The 26623-nt window shown below is 44.8% G+C and overlaps 1 protein-coding gene across 1 annotated transcript in view; it reads right to left on the bottom strand.

The window, feature by feature from the left end:
• Positions 1 to 26623, bottom strand: part of FLT1 (fms related receptor tyrosine kinase 1) — a 108675-nt gene that overhangs the window by 2018 nt on the left and 80034 nt on the right. Inside the window, 15 exon segments of the mRNA XM_036404076.2 lie at positions 4589 to 4680; positions 5393 to 5477; positions 5848 to 5866; positions 5869 to 5977; positions 6071 to 6176; positions 7487 to 7586; positions 9205 to 9316; positions 10380 to 10502; positions 11048 to 11145; positions 11561 to 11720; positions 13474 to 13562; positions 14331 to 14444; positions 17015 to 17119; positions 22045 to 22183; positions 25506 to 25612. Coding sequence (XP_036259969.1) covers positions 4589 to 4680; positions 5393 to 5477; positions 5848 to 5866; positions 5869 to 5977; positions 6071 to 6176; positions 7487 to 7586; positions 9205 to 9316; positions 10380 to 10502; positions 11048 to 11145; positions 11561 to 11720; positions 13474 to 13562; positions 14331 to 14444; positions 17015 to 17119; positions 22045 to 22183; positions 25506 to 25612 — 1558 coding nt within the window.

Here is a 26623-nt window from a genome sequence, read left to right as displayed (position 1 = left end):
AAGCTAGGTCACAAGTTAATTCTTACATGGTGGGAGGGGCACTGATGCAGATGGACTTGCTCAGAGGGAGTGCAGAACAGGGGAGTGAAGGAGCCCTCCTGTGTTCCCTGTGAACAGAGGTGCTGGGAGTGAGCATCACTGTTAAAAGTGTTTGTGCATTCTATCAGTCTTGCTGCTTGGGGGGAGTACTGGACTGCTCAGCCTAAGTTCAAATTGCTCATTTGTGGCAGGTGCTGGGGAGTGAGACTTTATTGCAGGGTCGCGTAGTGGGGAGTGTCTGGCAGCTCTGCTGTGGTGAGGCAGTGTATCTCCATACCAAAATGTTTCTTCCTAGGGGGAACAGGGGGTTTTGAGCAAGACTGAAGTGGTGGAAGGTCTCAAACCTTGAGGCAAAAGTAGAAAACTACTAGTGTAGGTGTTCCCAAAGCCTAATGCTGGGATAAATTTCTAATGCAAATGGCTGATGTTTGTGAGGAAGGGCATGAGGTCTGGCTATCTGCTCTTTTTTGGCTTCTTTTGGCAGCTGCCGTGAACTGCTGGTTTGAACTGGAATTTTCCTGTCCCTTAAAAGGACTAGTTATCCTGTAGGCTGCTGTTTATAAGATGCCCTTTACTAAGAGGGGTTTAATGTCTTCTGGGCGAAGCCACTTTTAGAGGCACTGTTAGCCTTTTGGCACTTTCTCACCCATATTCAGAGATTGCAGTGCTTAAAAGGGCTCTTTCAGTAATGAAAATCAGAGCAAAGAGAATTTTTACACCATTGAACTTGAATACCAAAGATTTATCTGTAGACAAAGGACAAGCCAGAGCAGTTTTCCATCACTGTTTACATGTGAAATCCTAAAGTAAGCATGTTGGACCACAGTGTCTAAAATTATATTTCCTCCCTGTATTTTTATAAGTTCATGGACAATCCTCTTCATTTATAAGGTCAGAAACGTTGGCAGCCCTAGTCTTGAATTCCAAATAAGACATTCAGAGAACATCTGTTGAGGCTTGCAGAGCCCAGGGTTTTGCTTTTCATTTTATTTTGCATTGTTAGGTCTTTAAGTTAACTACAGAACTAGTGGCACAGGACCGTTACAAGTTCCTCTTAGAGGTCACAGTTTCTCAAATTCTTAACTCAGAGGCCTGTGTGGTTTTTTAAGAGTGTGGTCTCTGTCTCTTCTTCTTACTGTAGGAAATTGGAAGGTCTCCCTAAGAAGACCACCCCATTGCATTTATTAGTAGATGAATGGAGCTCCTGAGGAAGAGCCCTTGTGATGAGGATTGCAGATGCATCCCATATTTTTATATTGCATCTGTTGGCAGATGGAGAAGTACTTGCCTTGGGATAAATTCCATAACTATGACAAGGTTAGTCACAGATGCAATGGACTTCTTGTGATGGGTTTAAAGAGAAATGCCTCTGTGATTTACATTGTAATTGTGAGTCTTCAGGAGCTGGCAAAAGTGGAGTGTGCATGACAAGTTGTGAGTCTTAAAAACTGTCATGCTTTGATCCTTTCATCATCATCAGGCTTTTGCATCCTGAGATTTTTCTTGTGAGCTAGACTTGGCTTCTGCTTTAATAGACCTTTGTACCAGTAGAGCTGTATCTATTAATTTTATCTGGAGTGCACTGCTGTACCTGGGCATGCATTCCCACAAAAAACTTTGAGGGAGCTCAAGGGGTTTTGGCATCTGTAGTCAGGCTTCATTTTGAGTCTGAGTTTACAGTCAGTAAAGGCTTCTGTAGCTGTGGACTATCTTCTTGCCAATCTAGGAATGTAAATTGGAAACTGTATTTAGTTGGTCTTTAATTGGGATTGTTTGTTGGAGGAAATGGCCGCTGGTTTCTTGCCATGTTCAGGACCAGAGTGAGGTTAGAGGCTGGCTGCAGCTCTTGAAATGCTTGTTCCAGCTCACAGGAGGTAGAATTCTTGCTGTTTTTCTGGCTTTGTAATTTACACTGACTCAAGGGTTTGCCTCAGCCCAAGGATTTTGGCTTACTTGTGTTGGGCTATTTCACCACTACTGAAAAGCTAGAAGAGGGTTGCACTCAGGATCCTTTCTTCCTGCAAAGGAGCACAGCTCAGAAAACTGCCCCCAAACCTTTCTACCGGGCTCTTTTGCCTGAGGCCTTATATTAGCAAAAACTCACTTCTCTTCCTGCTCCTCAGAATATAATTTTTCATCTCAGTGGCATTAGCAAGTCCAATACACGTTGCAACCATTTCTGTTCCTTGCTCCTGGCCACCACCTGGGCCTAAGGAGCTCACCAGGGTTTAGGCTGATGCTCTTTCCTATGGTGAAACCAAGGGTGAGCTGGGGCATTAGCGCCTTTCCCTAGGCAGGAGAAGTGGAAGCCCAAGAGGAGGTGCCTCGCCAGGGTCAGTGGGGTACCCCTGCACTGTCAGGTTGGCTCCCTGCTCTGTTCTGCCCTTGGCCTGGCAAGCACTGCTGCACATGCTGGCTCTCTACTGCAGTCAGTTTCCTCTGAAACAAACCCTGGGAGTGCTTCTGGAGACAGGCAGGGTGCTCTGGGTTTGGCTCCTACCCACACTATGCTGTTCTTCGGCTCTGCCCAGTCTGACTCTTCCAAGGCTTTGTTGCAGCGAAGGGACGTAACCATAGGCAAGCTGCTGCCAGAGGAAGGTGAAACCCTTCCTCAGCCTGGTGCTGGCACCAGCTGCCCTGACAGTGAGCTGCTACTGCTCACTCAGAAACTGTTCTGACAATCTGGCAACCTGAATCAGCTCCCTGAAAGAAAAGCCAAGCTGAAATGTCAGGATGCCTGCGATGCAAGGAAAGAAGCATGAATGTACATCTGCTTAGATCAGTTTCCATGTCTCAAACCCCTTCAGGCTCCACCTTGCTCAGTACAAATTTTAGGGGTATTTATTTACTGTTCCAATTAATTTTAAGTAAAGGATGCTTAGCTAAGATACTACCACTTTTAGGAATGTGTGCAGACTGAAGGGTCACTGCCTGCATTCACATCCATGAGTGCTTTTTGGCACAGTGCTACACTACAGTACCACTTGTTTAGCTTGCAGGCCAGATGACCTTGTATGATCTCTACCACTCTGTTTTCCCAAGGATTTACATTCTAGCAGCCACTGTTCAGTTCAATTCTTTTTTCTTATGCAAGTATTCTTTTTTCTTCTGTATTTGAAGATGCCCCTTAAAGCACTTGCAGGGGGATGCTTGGGGCACAATCTATGCAAAGAAAAAGGCTTTTCATAAATTTCATTTAGGGAGGTTGCCATGTTGTCTGTGTGGCTACAGCAGCCTTCAGAAATACACGGAGAAGAAATGAGTTAAACCACCTCTAGAGAACATTGCATCCTTTGGAACCCTGTAATATCCACATACACTCTATAGTCCCTGGCTCCTCCAAAGACAGCATGCCACAACAGAGCTGAAGTACCATAAAACTGCTCAGGAGCCTATTTTCTGAAAGGTCAAGGCAGGAGAAAGGGTTTCCCAGCATTTGTTCGGAGTGGCTTTGCCATGCATGAGCAGCTTTGCCACTGCAGGCTGCTGCCAGCAGCACGTTTATCCAGGCCGTGCTTTCCAGCCCCGTGAGCACGCGCTCTCCCACACGTATTTCTGTCCTACACGTATTTCAACCAACGCCCTCTAGGTCACTGGAATTTGTCATGGAGCGAGGCCTCTCTGCCTTGACTGCACGTTTCAGGCAGCTCTGATTGTTCTTTGAGACAATGCTACACCTCCCAGGCTGCCCAACTGCAAAGCACTGACAAGTTTGGCGCTGGCAGGATGGCAGGCTGGCCTTGACCTCCTGCCAGCGTGAGATGAACGATGGGTTGGGTCTGGGCAGTCTCCGGGCTGGCTGAGAGCAGTGAGCTGAAAGCAGGACACTGCCAGCTTTGCAGCGGCTGGGAGCTGATACAGCGCTGGCGCTGAGAAAATAAACACTTCCCATTTACAGAGAGTTCATGTCAGTGCAACCCATTTCTTAGAGCAGCCCTAGTTCCCTGCTTGGGCAGCTGTCAGGAATTAGGTGGAGGAAGATGGCCAATATATTCAAGTGCTTAAAGGCAGGAAGAGAAGTGAGGCCCTCACATCCATCTATTGTAAAGTTGCCACTTTAGCATCCTGAGCCCATGGGTGTTAAATGGGCCGTGCTTAGCTGAGTCATGGAAAAGAAGGGCAAAAACAAGCACAGGGGGCCTTGTCCCAGCTGGGGTGCCCTTGGGACTTGCAGAAACAACTGCAAATCCTTCACAGCCACACATTCCTCCTCCCCTATTATTAATGGCTTGTTTCCCACAGTTACCTGCCTCCTACCTCAGTTCAGTGCTCTCTGACACTGGCATTAAATTGAGCATTAGGTGGATCAATAAGTGCTAATAAATTATATTGCTGATGTGCATCGAAGGCATTGAGGGTTATTTGCTTCTTCAAAGACATAGGTGTGGAAGATGATTGACTGCTGATTAAACCAACTCTGGGCTCAGCAAGAGTGTTTGCAGGGACTGGAGCCACCTCAGCTACTTTCACAAGGCATTATTTAGCACAAGGACCTTGAATTCTCCTTTGCCATCTAAAGCCTGAGAAGAAGGGAATGTAAAATACAGACCCAAAGAGTGTCCGTTTCTGCTTGCTGCCTGTCCATGTGAAGCGTTTCAATTCCTCTGGAGCCAGCACCATCCCACTGTCTGCTTGATAATCCTTGAAGAAAAAAGAGAGATGCAGTCCTGTGAGGTGTTAACTTATATTTTACAAAGGACTCAGTTCCTCTTTGGTCTGATTTCCAGCATCCTTCTGGTCATTGATACTGAGACAGCTCTAGGAGACAGCAGTTCTGTGCACAGAGGTATTTAACGGTGCCTTTCCAAACCACCTGTGCCTTGGGGTGCAGCAGGCAGGTAATGTTAATGCAAATCCAGGGTGCTGGAAGAAAAGTGTCTACATGCAGTCTGAGGCTCTGGCCAGCCACCTGTTTAACCCTGTGAGGACCACTGTGCCTTTCCCATCTCCTGCTGCTTAAAGCCCTCTACTGAGTCACTAAAAGCTTGCCCCAGCCTCTCATCCATGCCTGTCCCTACCAGGATTGGGTGTGTGTCTCACTGTTAGACATGGCTCCAGCTTGTCCATCTGCTAACAGGTCTTGTTCCTACCAACCTTGCACACCTACTGGAACTGACCACTTCATGTCAGGGAAGGAGTGTTTGCAGCCCATGGCATGGCCAGGAAGGATCTCTGACCCTAATTTGTAGGGAAGTGGGATAAACTCTTGTTGCAAGTACAGCTAATCAGCTAACCTTGTATCAGTTATAGCTGACAAAGCAGTAACCCCCCTCATCCTGATTATCCCTGTATAAATCTGTCACATAAATAACAAGAAATACCTGGCATATCATTTGGCCCAGGAGTCACTTACATTAAATACAAGCGTTTCCTTCATGGGAAGCTCTTCAAATGTCTTTATGCGCTGGGGGGGGTTTATTTTGAAAGTGTTTATGTATCTGTTCAACAAGAGAAAGAGGACAATTTTTGGTGAGTATGAAGTGCACAAGCAGGAAGTGTTGGGTAGTTATCTGTTTGTTGGGCAGCTCCCAGCTATCTTTGAGGTAGGTCATGCAAAAGGGGCTTGTTAACCAGACCCCACCCAAATCTCACTCCCCAGTCCTGGGGTATGCACAGCCGTGCCTCTCACAGTGCCTGAGCCCTGTGACCTGGGCAGGGGCACTCCAAAGAGCCACAGCAGTGGGAGACTCAGCAACTGGCCACCTGTGGGCTGTCTCTGAGTGTTTTCTCCCACCCAGATCCAAACTGGGCTATGCACCGAGCTGTCACCCCAACGAACACACACAGTCTTATTCTTGCTTATCTCACCTGACATTTTCGGTGCTTCACAGCTTGAGCTTGTAACAGGAAAATTTTCATTGCACAAAGCATCAGATGCAGGGGGAGACCCATTTTCTGTTGTAAATATTGTGCTGAGGGGTATGTAGTCTTTACCTTCCTAAATGTAAACAAGAAATACAAGCCTTATTCCTTGGTCCATGTGGCCAGTTGCCCTTGCCTCGGTGACAGCATGCGGTTGTGACATTAATACCTGCTGGACATTTGCTTGCAGCAGGTCACCCAGCTTTTTCACCAGCTCGGAGAACCGTGGCCTGTCATTGGGATTGCTCTGCCAGCAGTCCAGCATGATTTGGTAACTGTGAGGACAACAGCAAAGTGAGCGCAGGGTGGAGTTACAGCTCCATTTAATCCAAGGCAGCACAGCAGTCTTTGACATCTTGTCATCAATAGACAGACAGAGGGGGGTAATTCCTCAACCTGCTTGGTTTTACAAAGATTCTCTCTAACACCATTGAGGCCTCTTCCTAAAAGTAAAGCACTAAACTTCCCACAAAAACAGAAAACCTTCATGCGACACCCCAGAAGACCACATCAAAAGGATAATTCAGCCAACCATTCATACTTCCTTTTTTTCATTCCTAATTAAGCATTAAACCTTTGTATTAAACATCTATTAACTGGCAATGTTTAGGTTAAAGTATCCTAAAGGCATCCTAAGATGACTTATATGGATGTGTCACTTCCTTGTATTGGTAGAGCTGAGCTTTCCTTCCTGCAATAAAATATGTGGAAGAGACAAAAAAAAAAGCTCTTATCTACTGTCAGTAGGATAATAAAATTAGTCAATGAGCAATACTCCCAGATAGGCATGGCTAGCTTGCATCCTTTTCTGCTGCTAGAACTATTTTTTGGTAAGTGTTGCTATTTAGAGTCATGACATAGCACTTGGGAAGGCACCAGGACACCCACACGTACTCGATTTTGCCTCCAGAGATAAAATACCCTGGACATGTTCATGGTCCTCAATGATTTGTGTCACAGGGTGAATGTTCAGTGTGCTGCATGGGCCTCCCAGGCAAGGTGCTCTGTCCTGACCCACCTTGGTCCCCAAAAAGGTGTTGGCCATGCAGTAGCAGCTTGAGGCTGCACCTGAAGACAGGGGAGAAGGGAGTGACGGCTGACATGGCAGTGAGGACTCAGACAACCCGGGCGGGGCAGCTGCGGGTCCCCGTCACCTTCCTCTGCCATCAGACACCGTGTACAGGAAAGGGTGGACCCTCCTTACCCGAGTGACTGCAAGGAAGCCTCCAGTGTCACATCCTAAGTCAAGACGATGTTAATGTCACATTCCTCCAGCACTTATCTCTGTGCATGTTGGTAAATATTAAACCTAGCAAGGAATGACCTTCCTCCTTCTCCTCCCCCTTCTCCTCCTCCTCCTTGCTCAGCTTCCCTGAGAGCACAGCCCCGATGGTGCACTGGGCTCAGGTCCTTGTTGCCCCCTACCCTCTGGCAGAGCCAGGGATAGGGGGTGTACAAGATGATACCGATGGAGGATTGGGTTGTTTTTCCTTAGGCTGGCACAGGGTACTTTTAGAGGCTGAAACATCATCTGCAGGGCAGCCCAGGAGGGCAGTGGTACCCAAGGCAAGCAAAGGCATCTTACATCTCCTCGGTCGCTTGCTCTGGGGCTCGCATTCTTGTGCCTTCCTTCAGCCTGCTGCAGAAATCCTCGTCTATTTGGACTCCAGGGTAAGGAGAGGCACCTGGAAGTGACATTGGGAGAATAGATACATGCCTTGAGTACCTGTGACCTCACTGTGGCCCTATGGATCTCCCTCAAACTCTCCCTAGGGGCGTGCATCATCAGGTTGCAGAGCTGGGGGTCAGGGAGTGTCCCCCCTGCAGGGTCTGGCCCTGCTGGCTGCCTCAGGCAGGGAATTACTGCTGGTTGTGCTCCAAGCCCCAGTCTTTGGAGGAGGGGGCAAGATCAAGACCACAACTATTGGTGGTGCTTTCCTAGCCTGAATAGAAAAAATGCACATTAATTTAATTCGAACACTCTCCCTTGAAAAGCCAAGTCTGATCTTTCTATTGGTTTGGACTACTCCAAAGTCTAGTGAGGACAATATTAACAAACCCCAAATGCCCCAAATCACCTTGAAAAAATTGAAATAATTGTTTTAAATGAGGTCACAGTGCATTTGCATTGTTTTTCTATTTTCTGTGTTTCTCAGATGCAGCCTGATTGTATTGTTGGTACCTTTTTTTTTTGTAGACAAAAAAATTCAGGAAAAGGGAAAATGAAAGGAAAAAAAAAAAAGGGACCTTTCATAGAGTCAGAGAGTCACCAGGTTCAAGGAGCTGGGGCTTTAAGAAAAAAATAGCAGGTATTATGAGGCTGACCATAAAATCACAAGAGTTGGCAGGCTGACCAACAACATGTATTTAAGCTAATAAATGATTGATTGTCCTGAGAATTGTATAGTATTGTTTCCTCTGCTGTTCGCCTCTTTTGTCAGCCTCTGTGTTGAACTCAATTAAGATTCTTCTATTCTGACAGTCATTGTTGTTCCCACTCAGTGTACATCTTGTATCCTGCCTTTTCCACATGAAGGAAAGGAGAAAAAAAAAAGGCTTCACTGGGTTTTATTTTCAGATTGCATGCTCTAGTTCATCGTGCAGCATCAGTGCAGATGCTTTTCGCCTGCTGTGTCCAGTAGCCTGGGTGAGGGGGGTGCTGGATCCCTCCTGGGCTGGGGGGACCTCCTGGACTTGGGCTGGAAATGGGGGTGACAGGATCTGAGACATTCAAACTGTGCGTTTGGCTCCCTTGCTCCCACAAGAGGAATAAGAAGCATTTGAGGGAGCACTCAGCTCATGGCACTTGGTGTCTTGAATGCTGTCTGTGGCACAGGAGGTGGTGCCTTGGTTTTGGGCAGCTGGTGACCCAGAATCACAGCTCTGTGTTATCCTACAGGGTTCTACATTCAATTAAAATGCTTTAAAAATTGCCCTGATTTTCCTGCTAGTGCCATCAGTCAGACAAAGCACTGTGACTGCTCTGGCTGTGCTGCCCTGCATCCTCTGCCAAGGCTTTCAGGGAAAAGTGGGAAGCTTAGTGCCAGCTTTTGCCCATGGCAGAAGTAGCTGGTAAAGTTCTCAGACAGCTGTGCTATCCTTTGAGGCTTTCAGCTTGGCAAATGAACTTTCAGTGCTCTTAAAAGCACCAAAATTTCTAGTTCACAGGGGCACGATAATCCCTCTGCTTCTGATTTAGGTCTTTTTGGAACACCTGCCAAAAGATCATTGAAGGTAAAGGATGTTTTCCCCAAGCTGGAGTCCCCACTCCTGTCAAGCTCCTGGGGTGCAGAGTTAACATACCCAAGGAAAATATCTCCCACAGCAAGACCCCGAAGGACCACACGTCGCTTTTTGTATTGTAGATTTTATCAAATATGGATTCAGGAGCCATCCACTTGAGAGGAAGTCGAGCCTGGAGTAAAAGGGACAAATCTGACTATTATTTTCAAAGCCTGAAAGATTTTAATCATAGATGAATCAACTATATATTGTTATGTAAATAATTACCATTCAGGCAGGAACCTGTGGGATTTCCTTACAGGCAGTCAAGATAAACCCACACTCATTCATACGCTTAACAAATTGTTGGAGTAAAAGGCTGTTTTTAAAAAACGTGTGGCACAAAACACCAGACACTGGAAACCTGTGACCAGGCCTTTTCTTTACAGGGATGTGGGAGTGTGTAGGAGCAGAGATCTCTTGCCAGCATCATAGAGACAGGGCAGAAAGCCCTGCATCCAAGCACCAACCATTCTGTAACAATGCTGGAGATATTTGGGGGGAAATTTTCAGAGCCAGAATTGCAGGAGCACATCAGCCCAGCTTGTTAGGGTCTCCTGAGCAGTACCAAAGCTGTGTGAACATTTCCCAGCTACTTAGCAATGCTGTAAACCCTGGAAGTTATTTACAGATGTGGAAGTGGCTGGCAGATGAGTGAGACCTCCAGAAAGAGACTCTCTGCATGACTGCAATGCCCACACCAAATTCCCAAGGCATGGGTGGGTGCCAGCACAGTTTGCTGGCCCAGCCCTTCACAGCAGGGGCTGGCAGGGCAGTCACTGCCTGCTCTCTGCAGTGAGGGCAAAAAACAAGTAGGTGCTGGAGGAACAAGTCCTGCTCAGCTGCTCAGGGCACCAGGAGCACTGAGGGGTACACACCTTCTTTTGGAGGGATTGTTTTCCTTGGAGGAAGTTTGCGGAGTAAGGGGGTTATGGTGAGCCAGCCAAGAAATGTCTAAAAAACCAAAGTATTAACAGGGCAAAGCTGTGAAGCAGTTAGCATGTCTAAGCCTTATGCCTGAGGATTGAAATGCTTCCCAGACCCACAACACATCTGGACAGCTCATCTTCACACAAAAACCAACAGCTTTTGAGCTCTTAAATTCGGGGAATGTGAACATCTACAGAGTGTTTTGGTGGACAGTTTGAAATGACATGTTATAAACATTTGGGTAAATAAACAGCATCTTGACTTACATCTCCTTTTCTCACATAATCAGGATTCTTATAAATATCTCTTGCAAGGCCAAAATCACAGATCTTCACAACATTGTTCTCAGATAAAAGGATGTTTCTGGCTGCCAGGTCACGATGAATGCACTATAATAAAACAGTTTCACAATCAAACTGCATTTCCTTATTCCTGCCCACAGATATCCTGTCTCTCATATCCTATTATTATTATTATTATTATTATTATTATTATTATTATTATTATTATTATTATTATTATTATTTAATTTTTTAGGGAAGTGGCCTGTAGTTTACATGAAGTTACTGTAAACAAGCAGTAATTTTTTAAAAATTATTAAGTCCAGAAAGTGACAAATTTGTAAGCCCTTTGACATTTGCAGGGAAAGAGCTGAATCATTGGGAGCGCCCTAATATATGTTGAAATTAGGAAAAAACCTACCACACCCAAAAGATCTTCCCCAAATGAATGAGCTTGACCCACTGCCTTCAGTCATGATCCTGTGTTTATGGACTATGGATGCTTGAATAAACACAGTTATATTTATAATGCCAAGAGGAAAACAGCTCTTCCTTTGGGACCTCTCCCAAGGAAGGTATCACTACAATGTAGACATGATTTCACCTCTGAATCCTGTCCTTCTGCAGTGAAAAACCCTCAGTGCAAAACTCACCTTTCTGGAGGAGAGGAACTCCATGCCTCTGGCCACCTGAAAGCTGTAAGAGATCAGGTCCTCCATAGTGAGGGGCAACTTGTACAGGTCATCAGCACCTGCAGAGGTGGCAAGCAGGGTTTGTTACAAAGAGAGCTCACAGGCTCTCTTTCCCCCTTTTCTCACAGAACCCATTATTCCCATAAATTCAGTTTTTTTGTAGGGGTATTTGAAGGTCAACCCACTGTCATTGGAAACAAAAATAGTGCTTGCTGTACACCCCATGCTTTGGACACTGCTGTGTTTTCCCCAAAGATAAGGAGCAGTCAGAACAAACAATCACACATTTTCCTGTCAGATTTTGTAACCCTGGAAATAATCTTTTTTTAAATCTTTTACCTCTGGACATGACCCTCTGAGCATCTCCCACGGATGTTTATTAGGGTGATAAATGAGGAAAAAAATTTCAGGGATTCACAGTATGTTGTAAAAATATCACAGTCCGTGTAGGGACAGGAAGGAATTAATACCTACCCTCCTCGTCCTCCTCCACATCAGTCAGACTTTTATCTTCCTGGAACCCAGAGCTGGCCAAGCTCTCCCTGCTGGTGACACTGGCCAGCCTTTGTTTTTTGCTTTCCACTGGTTCAATATCCTTTTTCTCTTTCCTTGGCTCTCCCTGCAGAGAGGAGTCCTTCAAACAAAAGGAGGAGAAGAGATGCTACATCAGAGCAATGGAAACCAAGGCAGACTGCTGATGCCTTTCTGCCAGGCTGGTGGTCTGTGTCATGGGTGGTCACATCTCTTGTGGGTGGGGGTGTCCAGTGCCACTGTGGTGGGCAGGGGCTGGTGGCAGAGCTGTGCTCCACCAAGGCCATCGTCCCCAGAGGGCAGAAATTTGGTGTCTTGGGAGCACCAGCACATGGTTTTAGGGTAACAAGGGCAATGGGCTATCTCTGCCACAGTGAGGATTTGCAGGGTGTGTGGATGGACCTGAATGCTGGGCTGTGCCTCATCTCAGCCTGGAATGAGACATCTGCAAGGGCCCATTTCTCTCTAGCAGACAGAGAAGGAGCACAGAGTGGATTGGGACGGTTGTGCCGACAATGGAGGTATCTCAGACCTCTCAAACATCAGCTTTTGGTCCCAACCTGCTTAAGACATCTGTCTCTATGTCCCTGCACAGGGTTTGGTGTGGGCTTGTAAACCCTTTCCATGAGGAGCAAAGGCACTTGGTGTTTGAAACAGAGCTGCTGTTGGAAGTGACTGCCTCTCTTCAATGCCTTAATCCAATGCTTTCTTCCTTTGGCCAATCTTGTGATGGTTTAATGGGACATTTGTAGGAAGAAGCTCTCTCACTGCTACCTGTGGAGCAGCCTGGCTGCCTGCCTTACTCTTGCCCCCTCTTTTCCTCTTATCTTGCAACCATCTCTGTTCCCTGTGCTGCTGGTGCAGAGCCAAATTTCCACCTCCTTCCTGCCCAGGCAACCTTCCCAAGGGTGCTGGAGCACTGGGTGTGGGAAGGGAGTATGGGAATGACTCCACTCAGCATGGACCCTGCCCAGCCATGCTCCCTGCTGAGCATCCCACTCCAAGAGCCACGTGTAGGAGGAGCCAGTTGCTGTGTCTCGTGTGGAGTGCAGCACGGACAGCCTTGGGAACAGAGGCTCAGCAAAGGCCTTTCAGAGGGGGATGTCCTCTCGAGTAGGCTCTCCCACAGAGCCCTCCCAAAAAAAATCCCTGAGATGCCAATGAGCTTTTGGCACAGCTGAGCAGAGGTTTGGAGACCTGCTGTTCTGTGTCCAGGCTAAGTCTCATGTTAGAGCCCTGGATCATTTGGAGGATTTTTTCTGGAACTATTTGAATTTTCTGGGACATTGGATTTAGGTTTGTAATAAGAAACATATAACGAATTTGATTCAGAAGGCTGTGGGATGTGAGGACGAGACTCTAATCTCTTTTCCTCTTGATAGCTCTTCTCCTCACACAATAATAAGATTACTTGTAAATTTCTGAATATTAGGGTGTCCTGGGACATGAGATTTCATTGGTATTATCTTGTTTGTGCTCCCAGCAGTACTGAAATAAGTGGGCAAAACCACTTCCTTTGGCTTTGCTGACCTCAAGCTCACCAGGAATGGGTTCATGAAAAGCAGGACAAGAGCGTATGGGGACACTTTGGATAGGATCCACTTCCCCTTGCTGTAGATGGCTCCAGCCAAATTAGTCACAGCAATCTCCTTGCACAGTCAGGGAGGGAGAGGTGAATCCTTTCTTGGCACAACACATCCCACACCAAATATTAATACAGGTCAGGTGAACCCAAAAGTCATTTCTCCGCTTTGGTAGAAGACAGTCTGAGGAGACCAGCTCAGAGAGCTGACCCCCTCATCACCAGCACTTACGTCAGGTAAGATGAACCCTACCAGGACCATCTGCCTCCTCACCTTGTTAGGGCAGAAAAGATTCCTTTTGCTCTTCAGGTAGTTTGATAAATTCCCATACTTGCAGTATTCAACAATCACCATCAGAGGCCCTGGGCAATTAAATTAAAATAATAAAACAGCAAACATTTTGAGCAGCATAAAGCAATAAAAGGTATAAGGCATCAGTTCTGAGAAAGAATCTTTCATGCCCTAACTACAACTTGAGTCCAGAATAACTGGCAACACATCCTAAGAGCTAGACGGCTGCCTGAAGAACACTGGACATAATCAAAACAATACTGCTTCTGGAAATTAGGGCAGGGCCTAATTTTGGAAAGCTGGGTCTTGAGTCTGGGTCCTGAGGGATGCTCTGTTTCCTCTTCGGGCAGTTCAGACTGGAGTCCCACAGTCCAAACACACTTGATGAACTAAAATAGGTGACATATCTAAAACAAACAAACTCCCATACTGGTCTTTTGATTTTCTTGGTGTGGTATCATGGAGGATTTTGCAACAGCTGCATTGTGATTCATAGTTCAGGGCCAGCAGCTGATACCCCTTGTTCCCAGCCTCTCCAGATCATGTTTAACTTGAGCTTGAGCAGTGGAGTGAGTGAGATAAAGGACGGCAAGTGGCATGCTCCTAAATTCACACTTCACATATTAATACTAAAAGAGAGTTTAAAGAGAGGAAATGCATAATCACTTCATTAAGAGACCGAAAATCTCTTTTTCTTTTCCTCTTTTTTTCACCAACTACAGGATGAGCTCGAATATAAAAGTTACTAACTTGACCTCTGGATGAAAAACAACGTGGATCACTGGCTGTTATTGGGAGATAATACAAACCCATTTTCTGAGCAGTGCAGATTTTTTTACCTCCATTTTTTGTGCAAGCTCCCAACAAATTCACAATGTTGAGATGATGACCAATGTGGATTAGGATTTTCAGCTCTGTCATCAGTGCTTTGTACTCACTTGCTGTGGCCCCTTCTGTAAATATAAAATAAAAAGTCAATGTGAAAAGACAAAGTACTGGTCCTGCTGAGCTTTACCACTTCTCATTGCTTTCCATTGAAATAATCTCTGTTAGTGGATGTACTTCTTGTATTGATGTTCTGTTTCTATTCCTCGCTGCTCAGCATCCTCTTGGTTGCAATTAAACCCATAAAGAGAGTCAGGCACTCAACTTCCTCCCAGTAGACTCTATCCTATTTAGAACTGGGAGAATTTTTTTTACATGAATAGTTCTGATGTTTCAGCCAAAAAATTGAAAGAAAAAATAAAAAGGGATTTCAATACGATAATTAAGTCTATCTAGAACTGGCTTCATCTGATCTGACTTCAGCTATCTAAGGGTTATATGCTAGCCTGAACTAATCAGTGTTTTAAGGGGCCAATGTCAAGAGCAAAGTATTTCAGAAGCTGATGTAGCCATCGAGTTTAGCCATCTGTATAAGGGAAAGATAAACTACCCCTGGGTGATGCCTGCCTGGTTCTGTTCATTGTGTAGGAAGCCTGGAGATAGACCAGGGAAGTAAATATTAACTGGTTGAAGTGAAGTGACTGCATCTCACCCTTACCAGTCATGGTCAATAATAATAGGAATCATGTAAGTCCCTCAAATAGATCCAAACATTCTATTTAATGATGAGTGAAACTTCTCATTCCCTCTGAGCAAATTTTTTTTCCTTCAGGATTTGATTTTGTTAAGAAACAAGAAAATTCAATATTGCTTTGTGCAGGCCCAAAAGGAATTTTTCAGCTTAGTGACACCAAGAGCAAGAAGAACAGTCCTGTGGAAAAAACCTTTGATCTGGGTCTTAAAGGGCTTGGTTTCAACATCTGAATGGAAGCAGTTTTTCTTGGTGTCCCAGACAAAACTTGTCTTCTACTTGGTGATCCGCTATTTGCTTGTATGGGTGGTGACACCTCTCCTGCACCACATGGGAATTCTTTGAGGATGAGGCCTAATGAATGACTGCAGAGTTCCTGGATAATCTAGTGAGGACACAAGGAATGAGGCAGATCTCCCTGTGCTTCTGGATGAGATGCCTAGAGAGGATCTGGTCACTACTGGCTCTCTTCATTGTCAGCAGAGCTGAGCAAGGACTCAGTTCCCTTTATGCAGGAGGAATCTCCATTCCATCCTAAGGAATCTGCCTTAGGATGAGATGAACTGTTGTCTCTCACCTCTGCCAATGAAGGGCATTTGAGTGACTAACTCAGATACAAGCCTCTGCTCTGCACATGCATGTGTGAATCCCACCAGGAAAACTTCTTGTAGCTGCCTTCTGCTCCCATCTGTTCCAGGAGCACCTACTGCTCCTTGGTGGTGCTGGCTGGCACAAGAAACCTGCTGATTTGCACAGAGAACCCCTGAACCCAGCAGTCCACTCCAAGGGCTGGAATTTACATGTAGACATCTCCTGATAAATGACAAGTAGGCATATGTGAAGCTGGGAGCCACTGGCTAAGATGGATTCATTCAAACTATTGCCAAACACAGTCAAGGGAGAGTGTTGGGGTTCCAAGCCATACTGGCAGAATAGGGGATGTGTCCTGGCAGAGAAACAGCACCAGAAAGGATTCAGGGATTAAGACAGATAGGTAGTGCAGCATAAACTCCTGGGGCAATGCAAAAAAAAAAAAAAAGAAAAAAAAAGAAAAAGAAAAAAAAGCCTGCTCTGATCCTCTGATCCTTACACACACTTACACACATAAAGAAGGGAAAGTCAAGTACATGGGAAGGATGCCACCAGGATGCTGGGATAGGGAATTCAATCACAGCTGCTGCAGGCTATGACTGAATATCATCCTGCTTGCTAACATCCCAAGAGCCCTCTTCAAATTAACGAGAGGGTTTGTCCTTTCTGCTCCAATGAGAAAGGTGGCAGTGAATAGCTGGGGGGTGATTTTACTTTCAGATGAGCACTGGTGTATGAACAGTGCTGGCAAATCCATTGCACAACCTGGGTGTCAGCATCCTGAGCAACGTGTGATGAGCCTGCAGCCAGTTCAGAGGCGGCACAGCTGCACAGCACCACCAAGATTTAAACTGCTCAATAAAACTAGCTAGTAAAACTATTAAGCTAAAACTGTGTTTAGCTTAATAAAAGGGCCTTCATGAAGAAAAATCATTATAAAATCTAACTGAGAAGGTTAAATGAGATGCTAAGTCAGGCATATGTGAATGAGACATAAGGCATCTGGTTTTAAGAGTAAGATGATCACTCCTTGGAATGAATGACCAAGGAAAATATGAAAGCTTCTCTCCAAGTGTCTTTACATCAAGGTAGATACCTTATATTTCAGCTAAATTTAATTTACAGCATTTGGTATAGAGTCAGTTGAGCATAACGTTATGACTTTTTACTGAGAATGCAGTTCTTATTTCATACTTCTGCAATTTCATTTGTGGTGGCCCTGCAACTTGATTTGTACACATTTTGGAGGCTTTAAAAAGTTATTGGGGAAAGCTTTTGCTTTTGGAAGAATTGTATAAAAAAATGCACCACTGTATAAGGCATCATTTTTCCCAGTGCAGCTTTGCAGCAAGATACCTTTCAACATTTTCACAGCAACTATTCTGCATGTTGGTGATTTCCTAATTCCAAAGGCAGATGCTTGTACCACCTTTCCGAAAGCTCCATGTCCAAGAGACTTTCCTGTAAAGAAAATAAAGTGGAGAGATACATCTTGGTAAAAAAAAGGAATCCTGTCAGCAAACGGCTTCATAGATCATGAACTGAAAAATGTACTTTCCAATGAATCCCATCGGTATATTTCCAACATATAGCTGGTTTAGGTTTCTTGGTTTCTTGGGTTTTTTAAAAAAGTAAGCAGTCAAACTAGAAGACAGAGTCATCAGAGGGAACAAGTGATAGGAATGAAAATGTCACTAAATGGAAGCAACCATTCATTGGACGTACACTGGCTTCAAACTTGATTTCTTCAGTCTAGTTCTGCCAGAGAAAGATTTTGCTCCACTTTTCCCTGAGCACACTGCACGGTGCAGCAGCCTGTGGTGCTGCCAGTTATGTCTTCAATAACACAGACCCTCTTCCCCTTTGACAATGTGTTCACATGGACAGCTCTGGCTGCCTCTGCCCTGCTACAGAGGCTGTCAAGGCTTGCTCAGGGAGATCTTGTCAACATATCAGCTCTAGCAATAAGTGTTATTTCCAAGTAACTATTTTCAGATTGCTTTTGTGCTTCACCTTCAGCAGAACCCAGGTACCAAAGTGGCTAACAAGGGTATGGCACTAGGATCTGCGGTGCCATGCTCTTCTGCTCAGAGAAGCGCAGAAAATACCAGTCAGCTTTTCACATAAAAGCAAAGGATAACATGTACCATATATTTGTTTCTCAGATATGCACATGTGGCATGGCCATTTCCACAGGAAAATGTCCTGTTCCTATGATGAACACCTGTTTGACTAGCTCTCAGGTGGGCATCTATCTTGTTGGTATCTGAGTGAGAGATTAATCCCACTCAGATACTTGCAAGCAGAGAAAAAGAGCTGCTGTCTGTACTAGTTTAAATCAATACTGCCTTTTATATGTGTATATTGTATCTAAACTGTAATTCTCAGTATGTCTGTCAGTAGAAGCAAATAACATATGTTATAAAAATCAATGGAAACATGGAGTGGAATATGCTGAGCCAAAAAAAAACCCAGAAAATTATTTCCACCCTAGATGCGCAAAAATGTTGTCATTTTTTTACAGCAAATAAAAGCCACAAAGAACTTGATCTACATGACTAAAAAGCATCAACAAGCTGACCTTGGTTTGTGAAGGGCTTAGTGTTTGATGGAGAAATACAGATGAATCAGTGTGCATCTAAAAACCTACTGTGGCCTTTTTCAGTTACTGGATATAGATTGTGTAAGGGAAGCATCATTAAGACTCTGGTCTCAGGTTTTCTTTGTGAATTGATGTTTTTAGTTCTTAACATTTTAACTGTCCGTGGTTTCTGCACAAAGAACTTGCAGTTTAAGGTCCTATAAAACCCGCCATACCTTTGTTTAATCCGTAGCTTTAATCTGTTTCCATCACTGTTAATGCACTTCCCACATCATGATAACTTACTTAGTCACCACTTGGAAAACACAGCGGCTCATAAAGCTACACAAACCTTTCAGAAAGGAGAATGAGCACTAGAAACAGCACTTCCTTCTCTAAACAGTGGTGTGATTCAATGGGAGACTGTAACAACACTCAGTCTTTGCTGCTCTGCTGCTGCTTGTACCGTGCTGAATAGTAGCACAGGACAGGGCTGCTTTAACTTTACATCATGCAGCTCAAAACTCCGTAGTTTAGTATGCAATTGTGGCTATGGCTGTTCTTGCAAATGTCCCTTCTGTTGGCATACAAAGTAACTACAAAATTATTAATCAGAGGAATATTAAGTTGCCCAACCACCTGAGCAGTTTGTCATAGCCTTTGAGCAGCTACACTGGATGTGTTTGGGGTAGTGCTCAGATATGTAATACTGCAGAATTTAGATCCAGACCAGTGAAGCAAAGTGCTCTGCTTAAGTTTTCCACACTTGACCTGAATTTACTGGGCCACTCAGAACGCATTAAAGTGAACATACGCCTCAGTCAAGAAGTTTTGAATCAGGAGAATTTTCCTTTCAGTCCCATTTTAGCAGAGTCCTTCAAGCATGTCAGTTGCTGGACCTGGAGCATTAGCAAAAAGCACTTGCAGGCACCGCACCCCATGTCTGTGGGAGGTACGGGCTCCGAGGTGTGCTCATTTCTCAGGTTCTTTGCCTAAGCTTGAGTCATCTGGGTTTTCCCCACGGATGGCTTCACGTTTTCCATTATGTTACACAGGACAGCTGTGCACATGCAGGAGAGTGGGAAGCGCTGTGCTCGGTGCCAGCACCGTGGGCTTGCAGGGCACAGGAGGGAGCAGGGCTCGGGAAGCCCACTGCCACCAGAGCCTGTGACACTGCTCTGGAGCCAGCAGCCACACTGCCCCGGGCCCTGCATCCCAGCATCAGCACTGTGCCACCTCTCCAGACCAGGAAGGTCAAGCCCAAGCGGGAGGGGAGAAGCGCGCGATGGCTCAGCTAACACAGCGTGTTATCGCCGACCGCACTGACAGTGATTTATGGCACCAGCCTTTTCTGCCTAATGAAAAGATGACATTTAGTCTCAGTGAGACTAATCTATGCTGAATGTTAATTACCCTGACTTCAGTGATGCCCATATGAAGTTTCCTGTAATGGCTGTACCTCTTACAGATGAAGGGAGAGTCCTGTTATATAAGCATTGCATTGCAGCCGTGGGCTGTGCGTATGCATGTTGGAGGAACACACAGCAAAAGAGATGTGGGCTGAAAGGAGAGACTTCTTTGCAAAAGTTATAATAAATATGTGTCCTGGAAGCTAAGTAGGTGGAAAGAGAAAAACAGTCGCATCAGATGCTGGAAGGGGTTGCTTTTCCAAGTAAAAATATTTTTTAAAAACCATAGAAGCACATTTTGTGTTTGTGAGACACTAATCCTCAGAGACTGCCAAGGTTACTCAAAGACTGAGCCAACTGCTATGTAAGCAGGACTTGCACTGAACTAATCTAGGATACTGCACATACACAACTTCTTCAAATCTGGTTCGCATTCATTGTCAGCATTCTTTATTTGTTTACACCAGTTCTTCCACTTTTAACTCATTCTCTGGTCATCGTTCGTCACCTCTGGACTCCAAACACTAACCCTGAAAGGCATGGGTTTTTCCTTGGTGTTTACATTCCATTTCTGTTTGTTTCTTTCCCAGTGGTCACATTGTCTGCACATCAGGCTCTTGGTCCATCACTGTAAGAAAATAGTCTGAAGATTGAAGTCACTCCAGCACAAGGTTCCAGCATTCCCAGAATTATGTATGACAATTATAAATTGAGAGCAATGTATTTCAGCTGTGCTTATCCACATCTGGCCGCCTTGTGTCTTCTGGCAGGCAAATTTAGTGTGATCCTGATTTTGCACATTTTAACCAAGCTCTGTTCCTGATACCCAGGAGACAGGAGGAATCTGTTATAGCTCCTAACCAAAATGCAAGGATTTTCTAGACCTTGCTGTAGGACAAATATGATGCATGCCTGAAAGAACAAACAGCACTATAGCAACGAGGCTGAGCTTATCACTGACATTTTAATGTTGACCTTCTTGCTAAAATCTGTGTGGTTTCTGGAGGGATTCATCAACTTCCAAATAAGGTCTCATCCCCCCTTCCCTTCTCATCAGCCCCACATGAGGCTTAATAAGAAATGGTTCCAAACCCATGCCTTTTGCTGGGACATTTATTGGGGAGCTGGCTGTAGGTTTAAAGTTTTCAAGGGTATTTATTTATTTATGTGTGGACTTACACGTCACATTCTTGCTCTTTATGGTGCAATAACAGAATATTTATAAAACTGCAGCACAGAGGGAAAACAAGGAGACTGTGCTGGAAAAAGAAAGAGAGGGAGAGACGGGAAGGGGTGCAGGATGGATTATGAGGATCCATTTCTGCACAGGTCTTTTTCCAAGTTTCCAAGTTGAAGAAAGGGAAGAAAACAATAGAATCATAGAATATCCTGAGTTGGAAGGGACCCACAAGGATCATTCTTGTGGATGAACCTGGCCCTGGACAGCACAATTCCAAGCAGCACACCATGTGCCTGTGAATGTTGTCTAGATGCTTTTGAGCTCTGTCAGGCTGGTGCTGTGATCACTTCCCTGGAGAGCCTGTGCCAGGGCCCAACCACCCTCTGGGTGAAAAACCTTTTCTAATATCCAATCCAAACCTCCCCTGACACAACTTCAGGCCATTCCCTCCGATCCTGTCACTGGCACCAGAGAGAAGAGTTCAGTGTCTGCCCTTCTCTTCCCCTCACAAGAAAGTTGTAGCTGCAGTGAGGTCTCCTCTCCACTCCTCTTCTCCAGGCTGAACAACCAAACTACCTCAGCTGCTCCTCATACAGCTTCCCCTCCAGACCCTTCATCAGTTTTATAGTGAATCACCAAAACTACAGTAAATGCCAAAGGTCAGGCTCCTGAGTCTAGAGAGAGAAACATCGAAGTCGGCAGTCTGATTTGGAAATCTTTAGTTGCTCGTTTTGTGTCATGTTTTAAGTAAATCAGTTTCCAAAATATAGAATGCATCATTCTTGTCTATATTCTTCTCCTTCTGTGGCCAGGTGGCCGACTTAACAGATGAGGGAAAGGCTGTGGATGTTGTCTGCCTGGACTGTAGTAAAGCCTTTGTCACTGTCTTCCACAGCTTTTTCCTGGAGTGAACAGATAGATTATCCATGGTTGGACTTCATCTTGAGGGTCTTCCAGCCTAAAGGATCTTGTGGTTCTATTTTCTCTTTCCTACATGAAGTCCAAATATACATGTGAAAAGTCAAGTAGACATGGTCAGTCAGTCCTAAAGGCTGTAATTCATTTGCAGATCAGTGCTTGCAGAGTGGAATAGATCACACCAAACCTGGAAGTACACTGTGCTGAGTGCCTAGAACACATCAGCTCCTCTTTCCCATAGTTATAGATACATCTTATTCAATCAATCCAAACTGTAAATGAGCTATTCCAATATTACCTAGTTTTAGCCTTTCTCTTGCGATTTCCCACTTGCTGGCATCATAAGGTAGACGTTCACATTGCTCATCTAAGGGGACTTCATCAGGATCCATGATGATTGACAGGTAATGGTTGGTCTTCATTTCAGAGGAACGAGGCTAGAAAACAAAGACATTGCAGAATAAAAAGGAGGATTAGAGTATCTGTCAGCATCTTCTTGTTTGGATCAAGGGCTCCAAGTTCATTCTGTTCACAAGGCTGCATGTTTCACTGCACACTGCATGGTTTGGTTAAGCTCCCTTTGGCTTTTCTATATATTGCAAGAGTTTTTATATAAAAGAAACTCCTTCCTCTAGCTTTCCTCCCATCTGGACATACCAGTTTCTTCAATGAAATCCATGTGGGTCCCTATTAACATATGGTGTTATGACACAGGCCCTCTGCACAGTCAGGAGAAATACTTTCAGCAAGTGACTAAACATTGCTGATAAAAATAACTTTCCTTCATGATTGTGCAAAGCAAGAAGTGGCCACATGCAACAGATGGAGTTCTACTGCAGTGTTTATTTGTTCAATATATCCCACAAAGATAGGTCATATGTGGTTAGAAACTGTGCAAGACAAGTCCTCAGCACACTGGACATTGAACACTTAACAAACTGCTGACAAATTGTCGGATTTTTTATTTCTTTGGTATAAGTTCTGAAAAATTTACTCAAACCATTTGAGTCTGGAGGAATTTATTAACAGCTGGACTCAAACACATATTTTAAAACATAAAATTTCAAATTAATTTGCCAGCTTAGTTTCTCCTGAGCAAATGTATTATCTATCCACTTCACATGAGAAATATAAGGAAAGATGAATCTGATCTGAAAGTTTCCTGCAGTTCATCCATTTTGAAATGTATGTTCCTTCAAAGAGCATCAAGATTTCCATTCTAATCCACTGGACTTTTCTTGACACAGGAGTACTTATCTTTCTATAGAAAAGGTCTAGTGTTTGCCATAATTTCCTGGCTATTAGTTGGAATCTATGGGAAATCTGCAGAACTGAACCTGAAGGTGTTGCTTTTCCTAAACTTGTGGAAGTAGCACATGGACAAAGACATACAGATATCACAAACATACAGATATAACCACATATTCTCTTTTCTATTATTTGCTTCAACTGCCTCCTCATACTTTCAACTTCCCTCCCCTACAGTTTGGAAATATGTCCCTAATACCTGCATTTCTAGGCATGTTTTTTGAGAAGGATATTCCCAGCAGTGCATGCCTTGATTACAAACACAATTAGACTAAAATGACAGTAATTAACAACTGCTGTTCTAATTGCTTTTCATCTGCCCCAAACCCATAAATTTTGTCCCAAGAAGGATGCACTGATGCTTGGGAGAAAGTCAGGAGGCTTGAAGCCTGGCTCCAAACCATTCACTAAGTCTGGAAAGAACATGCATAAGTGGGATATTAGTAGAAACAGAAACTTGTGTGGTGCTCCAGAAGGGGCATTTCTAGACAGAGATGTGTGTACCAAAGTGCTCCTACCCATCACATTAGAAGAGCTTTGAAGTGGACCCATTCCAGAAAAAGCAATAGGGGAGTAGAAAAGTCAGGCAGTTTCCCACAGTTCCTTCTTCAGATGCACTCAATATCAAGGTTTTGGCACAAATGGAGATTCAAAGCAACATTTTCAATGATGAAAAATTGTTAAGGATATAATCTCTCCCTGTGTGCATCACAGAGAGGTTTTAAATAAATGCTCTTGGAGAGCATGTTTTTTTTCTGTTGTGGCAACATAATTTGTATATAACATTTAATTCAGAGCTAATTCCAGTCATAAATCTTTGAGAGTAAGGGTTTATAAGAGAAACACAGAGAAGACCATAAACATAGACTAACACTAGTTGGAAAGTTGCCTCAACATGTCACTTAGTTAAAGTCCCTTGTTCTACATGATATTTTTATTATCTGATGATATTTTTATTATCTTTTAACAATCTAATAAGTTTTGGTCTCATAAAAAATAAAATAAAAAAGATCTGTAACCCCTTGCTACACTTAAAGCTTACTTTTTCCCAAGATTTGCAGTCACGTTATAACTTGCTTCATCATTACTGTTGAGTATTCAGTACTGGTCCCTCTTGCCTTGTAATTTCCCTTACAGCTATGAAGTTTCTCCACAGTTTCAGCTGACCTCTGCTTTCCTTTCCCCCAAACTCCCACGCATTTCTCCTCACCAAAGCTTGCAGCAGTAGGAATGCAGGCGGAGTGACTGCTGCTGTACTGCCCTGATTTGGACTGATTTCCCATCAGTCAATAAAACTTAGTTAGTCAGTTAGACTGTTAGTTAGTTAGTTAGTTAGTTAGTTAGTTAGTTAGTTAGTTAGTTAGTTAGTTAGTTAGACTGATTTCCCATCAGTCAATAAAAGTTCTTAGTACCCAACCTAAGACACTGGCAGGCCTTAGTGCAGGTTGAGGTGACATGGTCTGTCAGCCAGCTGGGACATGCCCAGCTGTGGCGGCTGTGAGCAGATCCCTGTAGTGCTGTGCTGTGATATCCTGGGCTGGTGGTGGTGTGGGAGTGAGGAGGGGGGGCACGCAGTCATTTCTCAGCTCACGTCTTGCAGTGCCCCAGTACCTTCCCTCAAATCCATCTGCTCCTGCAGGTTACACTGAGGAGTTTTATTTTGTGCTTGGGAAGGCTGCTGTGGTTTAGCCTACACACACCACACAATGCAGACAGGGTGCTGTCAGCAAAAAGGGGTTTTAAACCATCACAGTCAGCCTTGGACAAGAAGGAGGGTCAGCTGCAGGGGCAGTTAAATTTATCATGTTGGTACAGGATCATCTGCTCTAGAAGCTGCACCATCAAAACTCCTTCAGCAAAATATCACTTTGGAAGTGATGTAATTGTACCAGACACTGTGCGAACCAGACCCCAGCACATTCTGTGAAGATCTGTCATTCCCACTCACTCAGATCTTCAAAGACATTAGGATGCTAAACCCCCACAGTTTTTGTAAGGGAATGAGGATGTCTTTGGTGTGAGTCAGGCACTCAAGTGAGCCTCAGAGCCTTGTCCCCACCCAGGCTTTTCTTTCTGGCTTACTCATACTCAGGCTTGCAAGTCACGGTTCTCCAGCATCCATCAGCAGCCTGGTTATTTCACCAGGAACAAGGGTGAGAAGCATCAAAGAATCATAGAATCATAGGATATTCTGAGTTGGAAGGGACCCACAACGATCATCAAAGCTCAATTCCTGGCCTTGCACAGGACAGTCCCAAGAGTCACGGTATGAGCCGGAGAGTGTTATCCAAACACTCTTTGAGCTCTGGCAGACTTGGTGCTGTGAAAGTGGAACAGAATTTTTCTTTGGTAGACCTGACAATTCCAGCAGCCCAGGAAAATTTTTCTGACATGAACAAAGAGCTGCCAAGGAGAGGCAGGTGCCACAGGGAGATCCCTGTCTGTTCTTACCCTCTTCAGCTTGCGAATGAAGAGGGTCAACAGGAGCCAGAACAGTGTCGCAGCCACACAGGTACAGGTCAGAGTTATCAGCTCCAGGTTTGATCTCTCTGATATGCCTGGGAAAATCAAGTGGGAAACATATTAGAAAATGACCTGCAAACCAAAGGCACTTCATAGTTGTTGTGTTGGTTTTTTTTTTGCCATTAAAATAAAATACCAGGAAGGACCAGCTCTTTTCAATGGGGTATTAATCTCTGTTTGGACTGGCTCACAGAGCCAAAAAAAAAAGGTCTCCTGCAGCCTCAGGAGAGGACAGGGCTCACAGAGGGACGGCTCTGCTGAGGTGGTACTGTGGTGTGAGAGCTGCTGCTAACGTGCTGGAGAAGCTCCTAGGAGGGTTTGTGCTGGTGTAGGCACCAGTGACTCCAAGTGTGACCCAGGGCACGTTGCAGTGGTGCTACTTGGGGTTTGCTGTCCAGGACCTGATGCCTTTCCTCATCCACTTCTCAGAGAGCTCTTCCCTGCTGGTGGCTGAGCCCTGCAGGCTGCACCTCCATCCCAGACGTGCTGTAAGCCCTCCAGCCCTCACCAAAACCATCCCTGGGGCTGACCTGGGGATTCTCTTGGAGACTCATGGTGCTACCAGCAGGAGTCCATGAGCTCTTTTTCCCATGGCTTGGATGAATCTGATCTGTCACCTGGGGGCTCAGCTCATACATAGCATGGAACCAGGGTCCTGAGCCTCATTCCCACTGGGCAGAAATCCAGGGCATATGGCCTGGCCCTCCCTCCAAATCCCCTGCTCCCCTGGCAGGCTCTGTGCCCTCAGGTGTCCTGCCAGTCACACCAGCAGCACATGGCCAGGCTCCCTGAGGGAACACAGGACCCCCTCCTTTCCCAGCAGCACCCCACAGAACCCAGGTGGCAGGGAGCTGGGAGGGCTCTAGAAACCAGGGAACTGATTAAGCACAGAAAGGGCAAAACAAAACTGGCCACAACTGAAAATGAAGCAGCAAGAAAACATGAAGATTAGAAATCTGGAAAGTATTAGAGCCCACGGACAAATCTTAAAAAAAGCCAAAATAAAACTCACTTCAGACTGCTATTTAGGGATTTGTAAAATAGAT

The sequence above is a fragment of the Molothrus ater genome, chromosome 2 (genome assembly GCF_012460135.2).
Source record: "Molothrus ater isolate BHLD 08-10-18 breed brown headed cowbird chromosome 2, BPBGC_Mater_1.1, whole genome shotgun sequence".
Classification (NCBI taxonomy): Eukaryota; Metazoa; Chordata; class Aves; order Passeriformes; family Icteridae; genus Molothrus; species Molothrus ater.
This window is presented reverse-complemented; position numbering and strand designations above follow the sequence as displayed.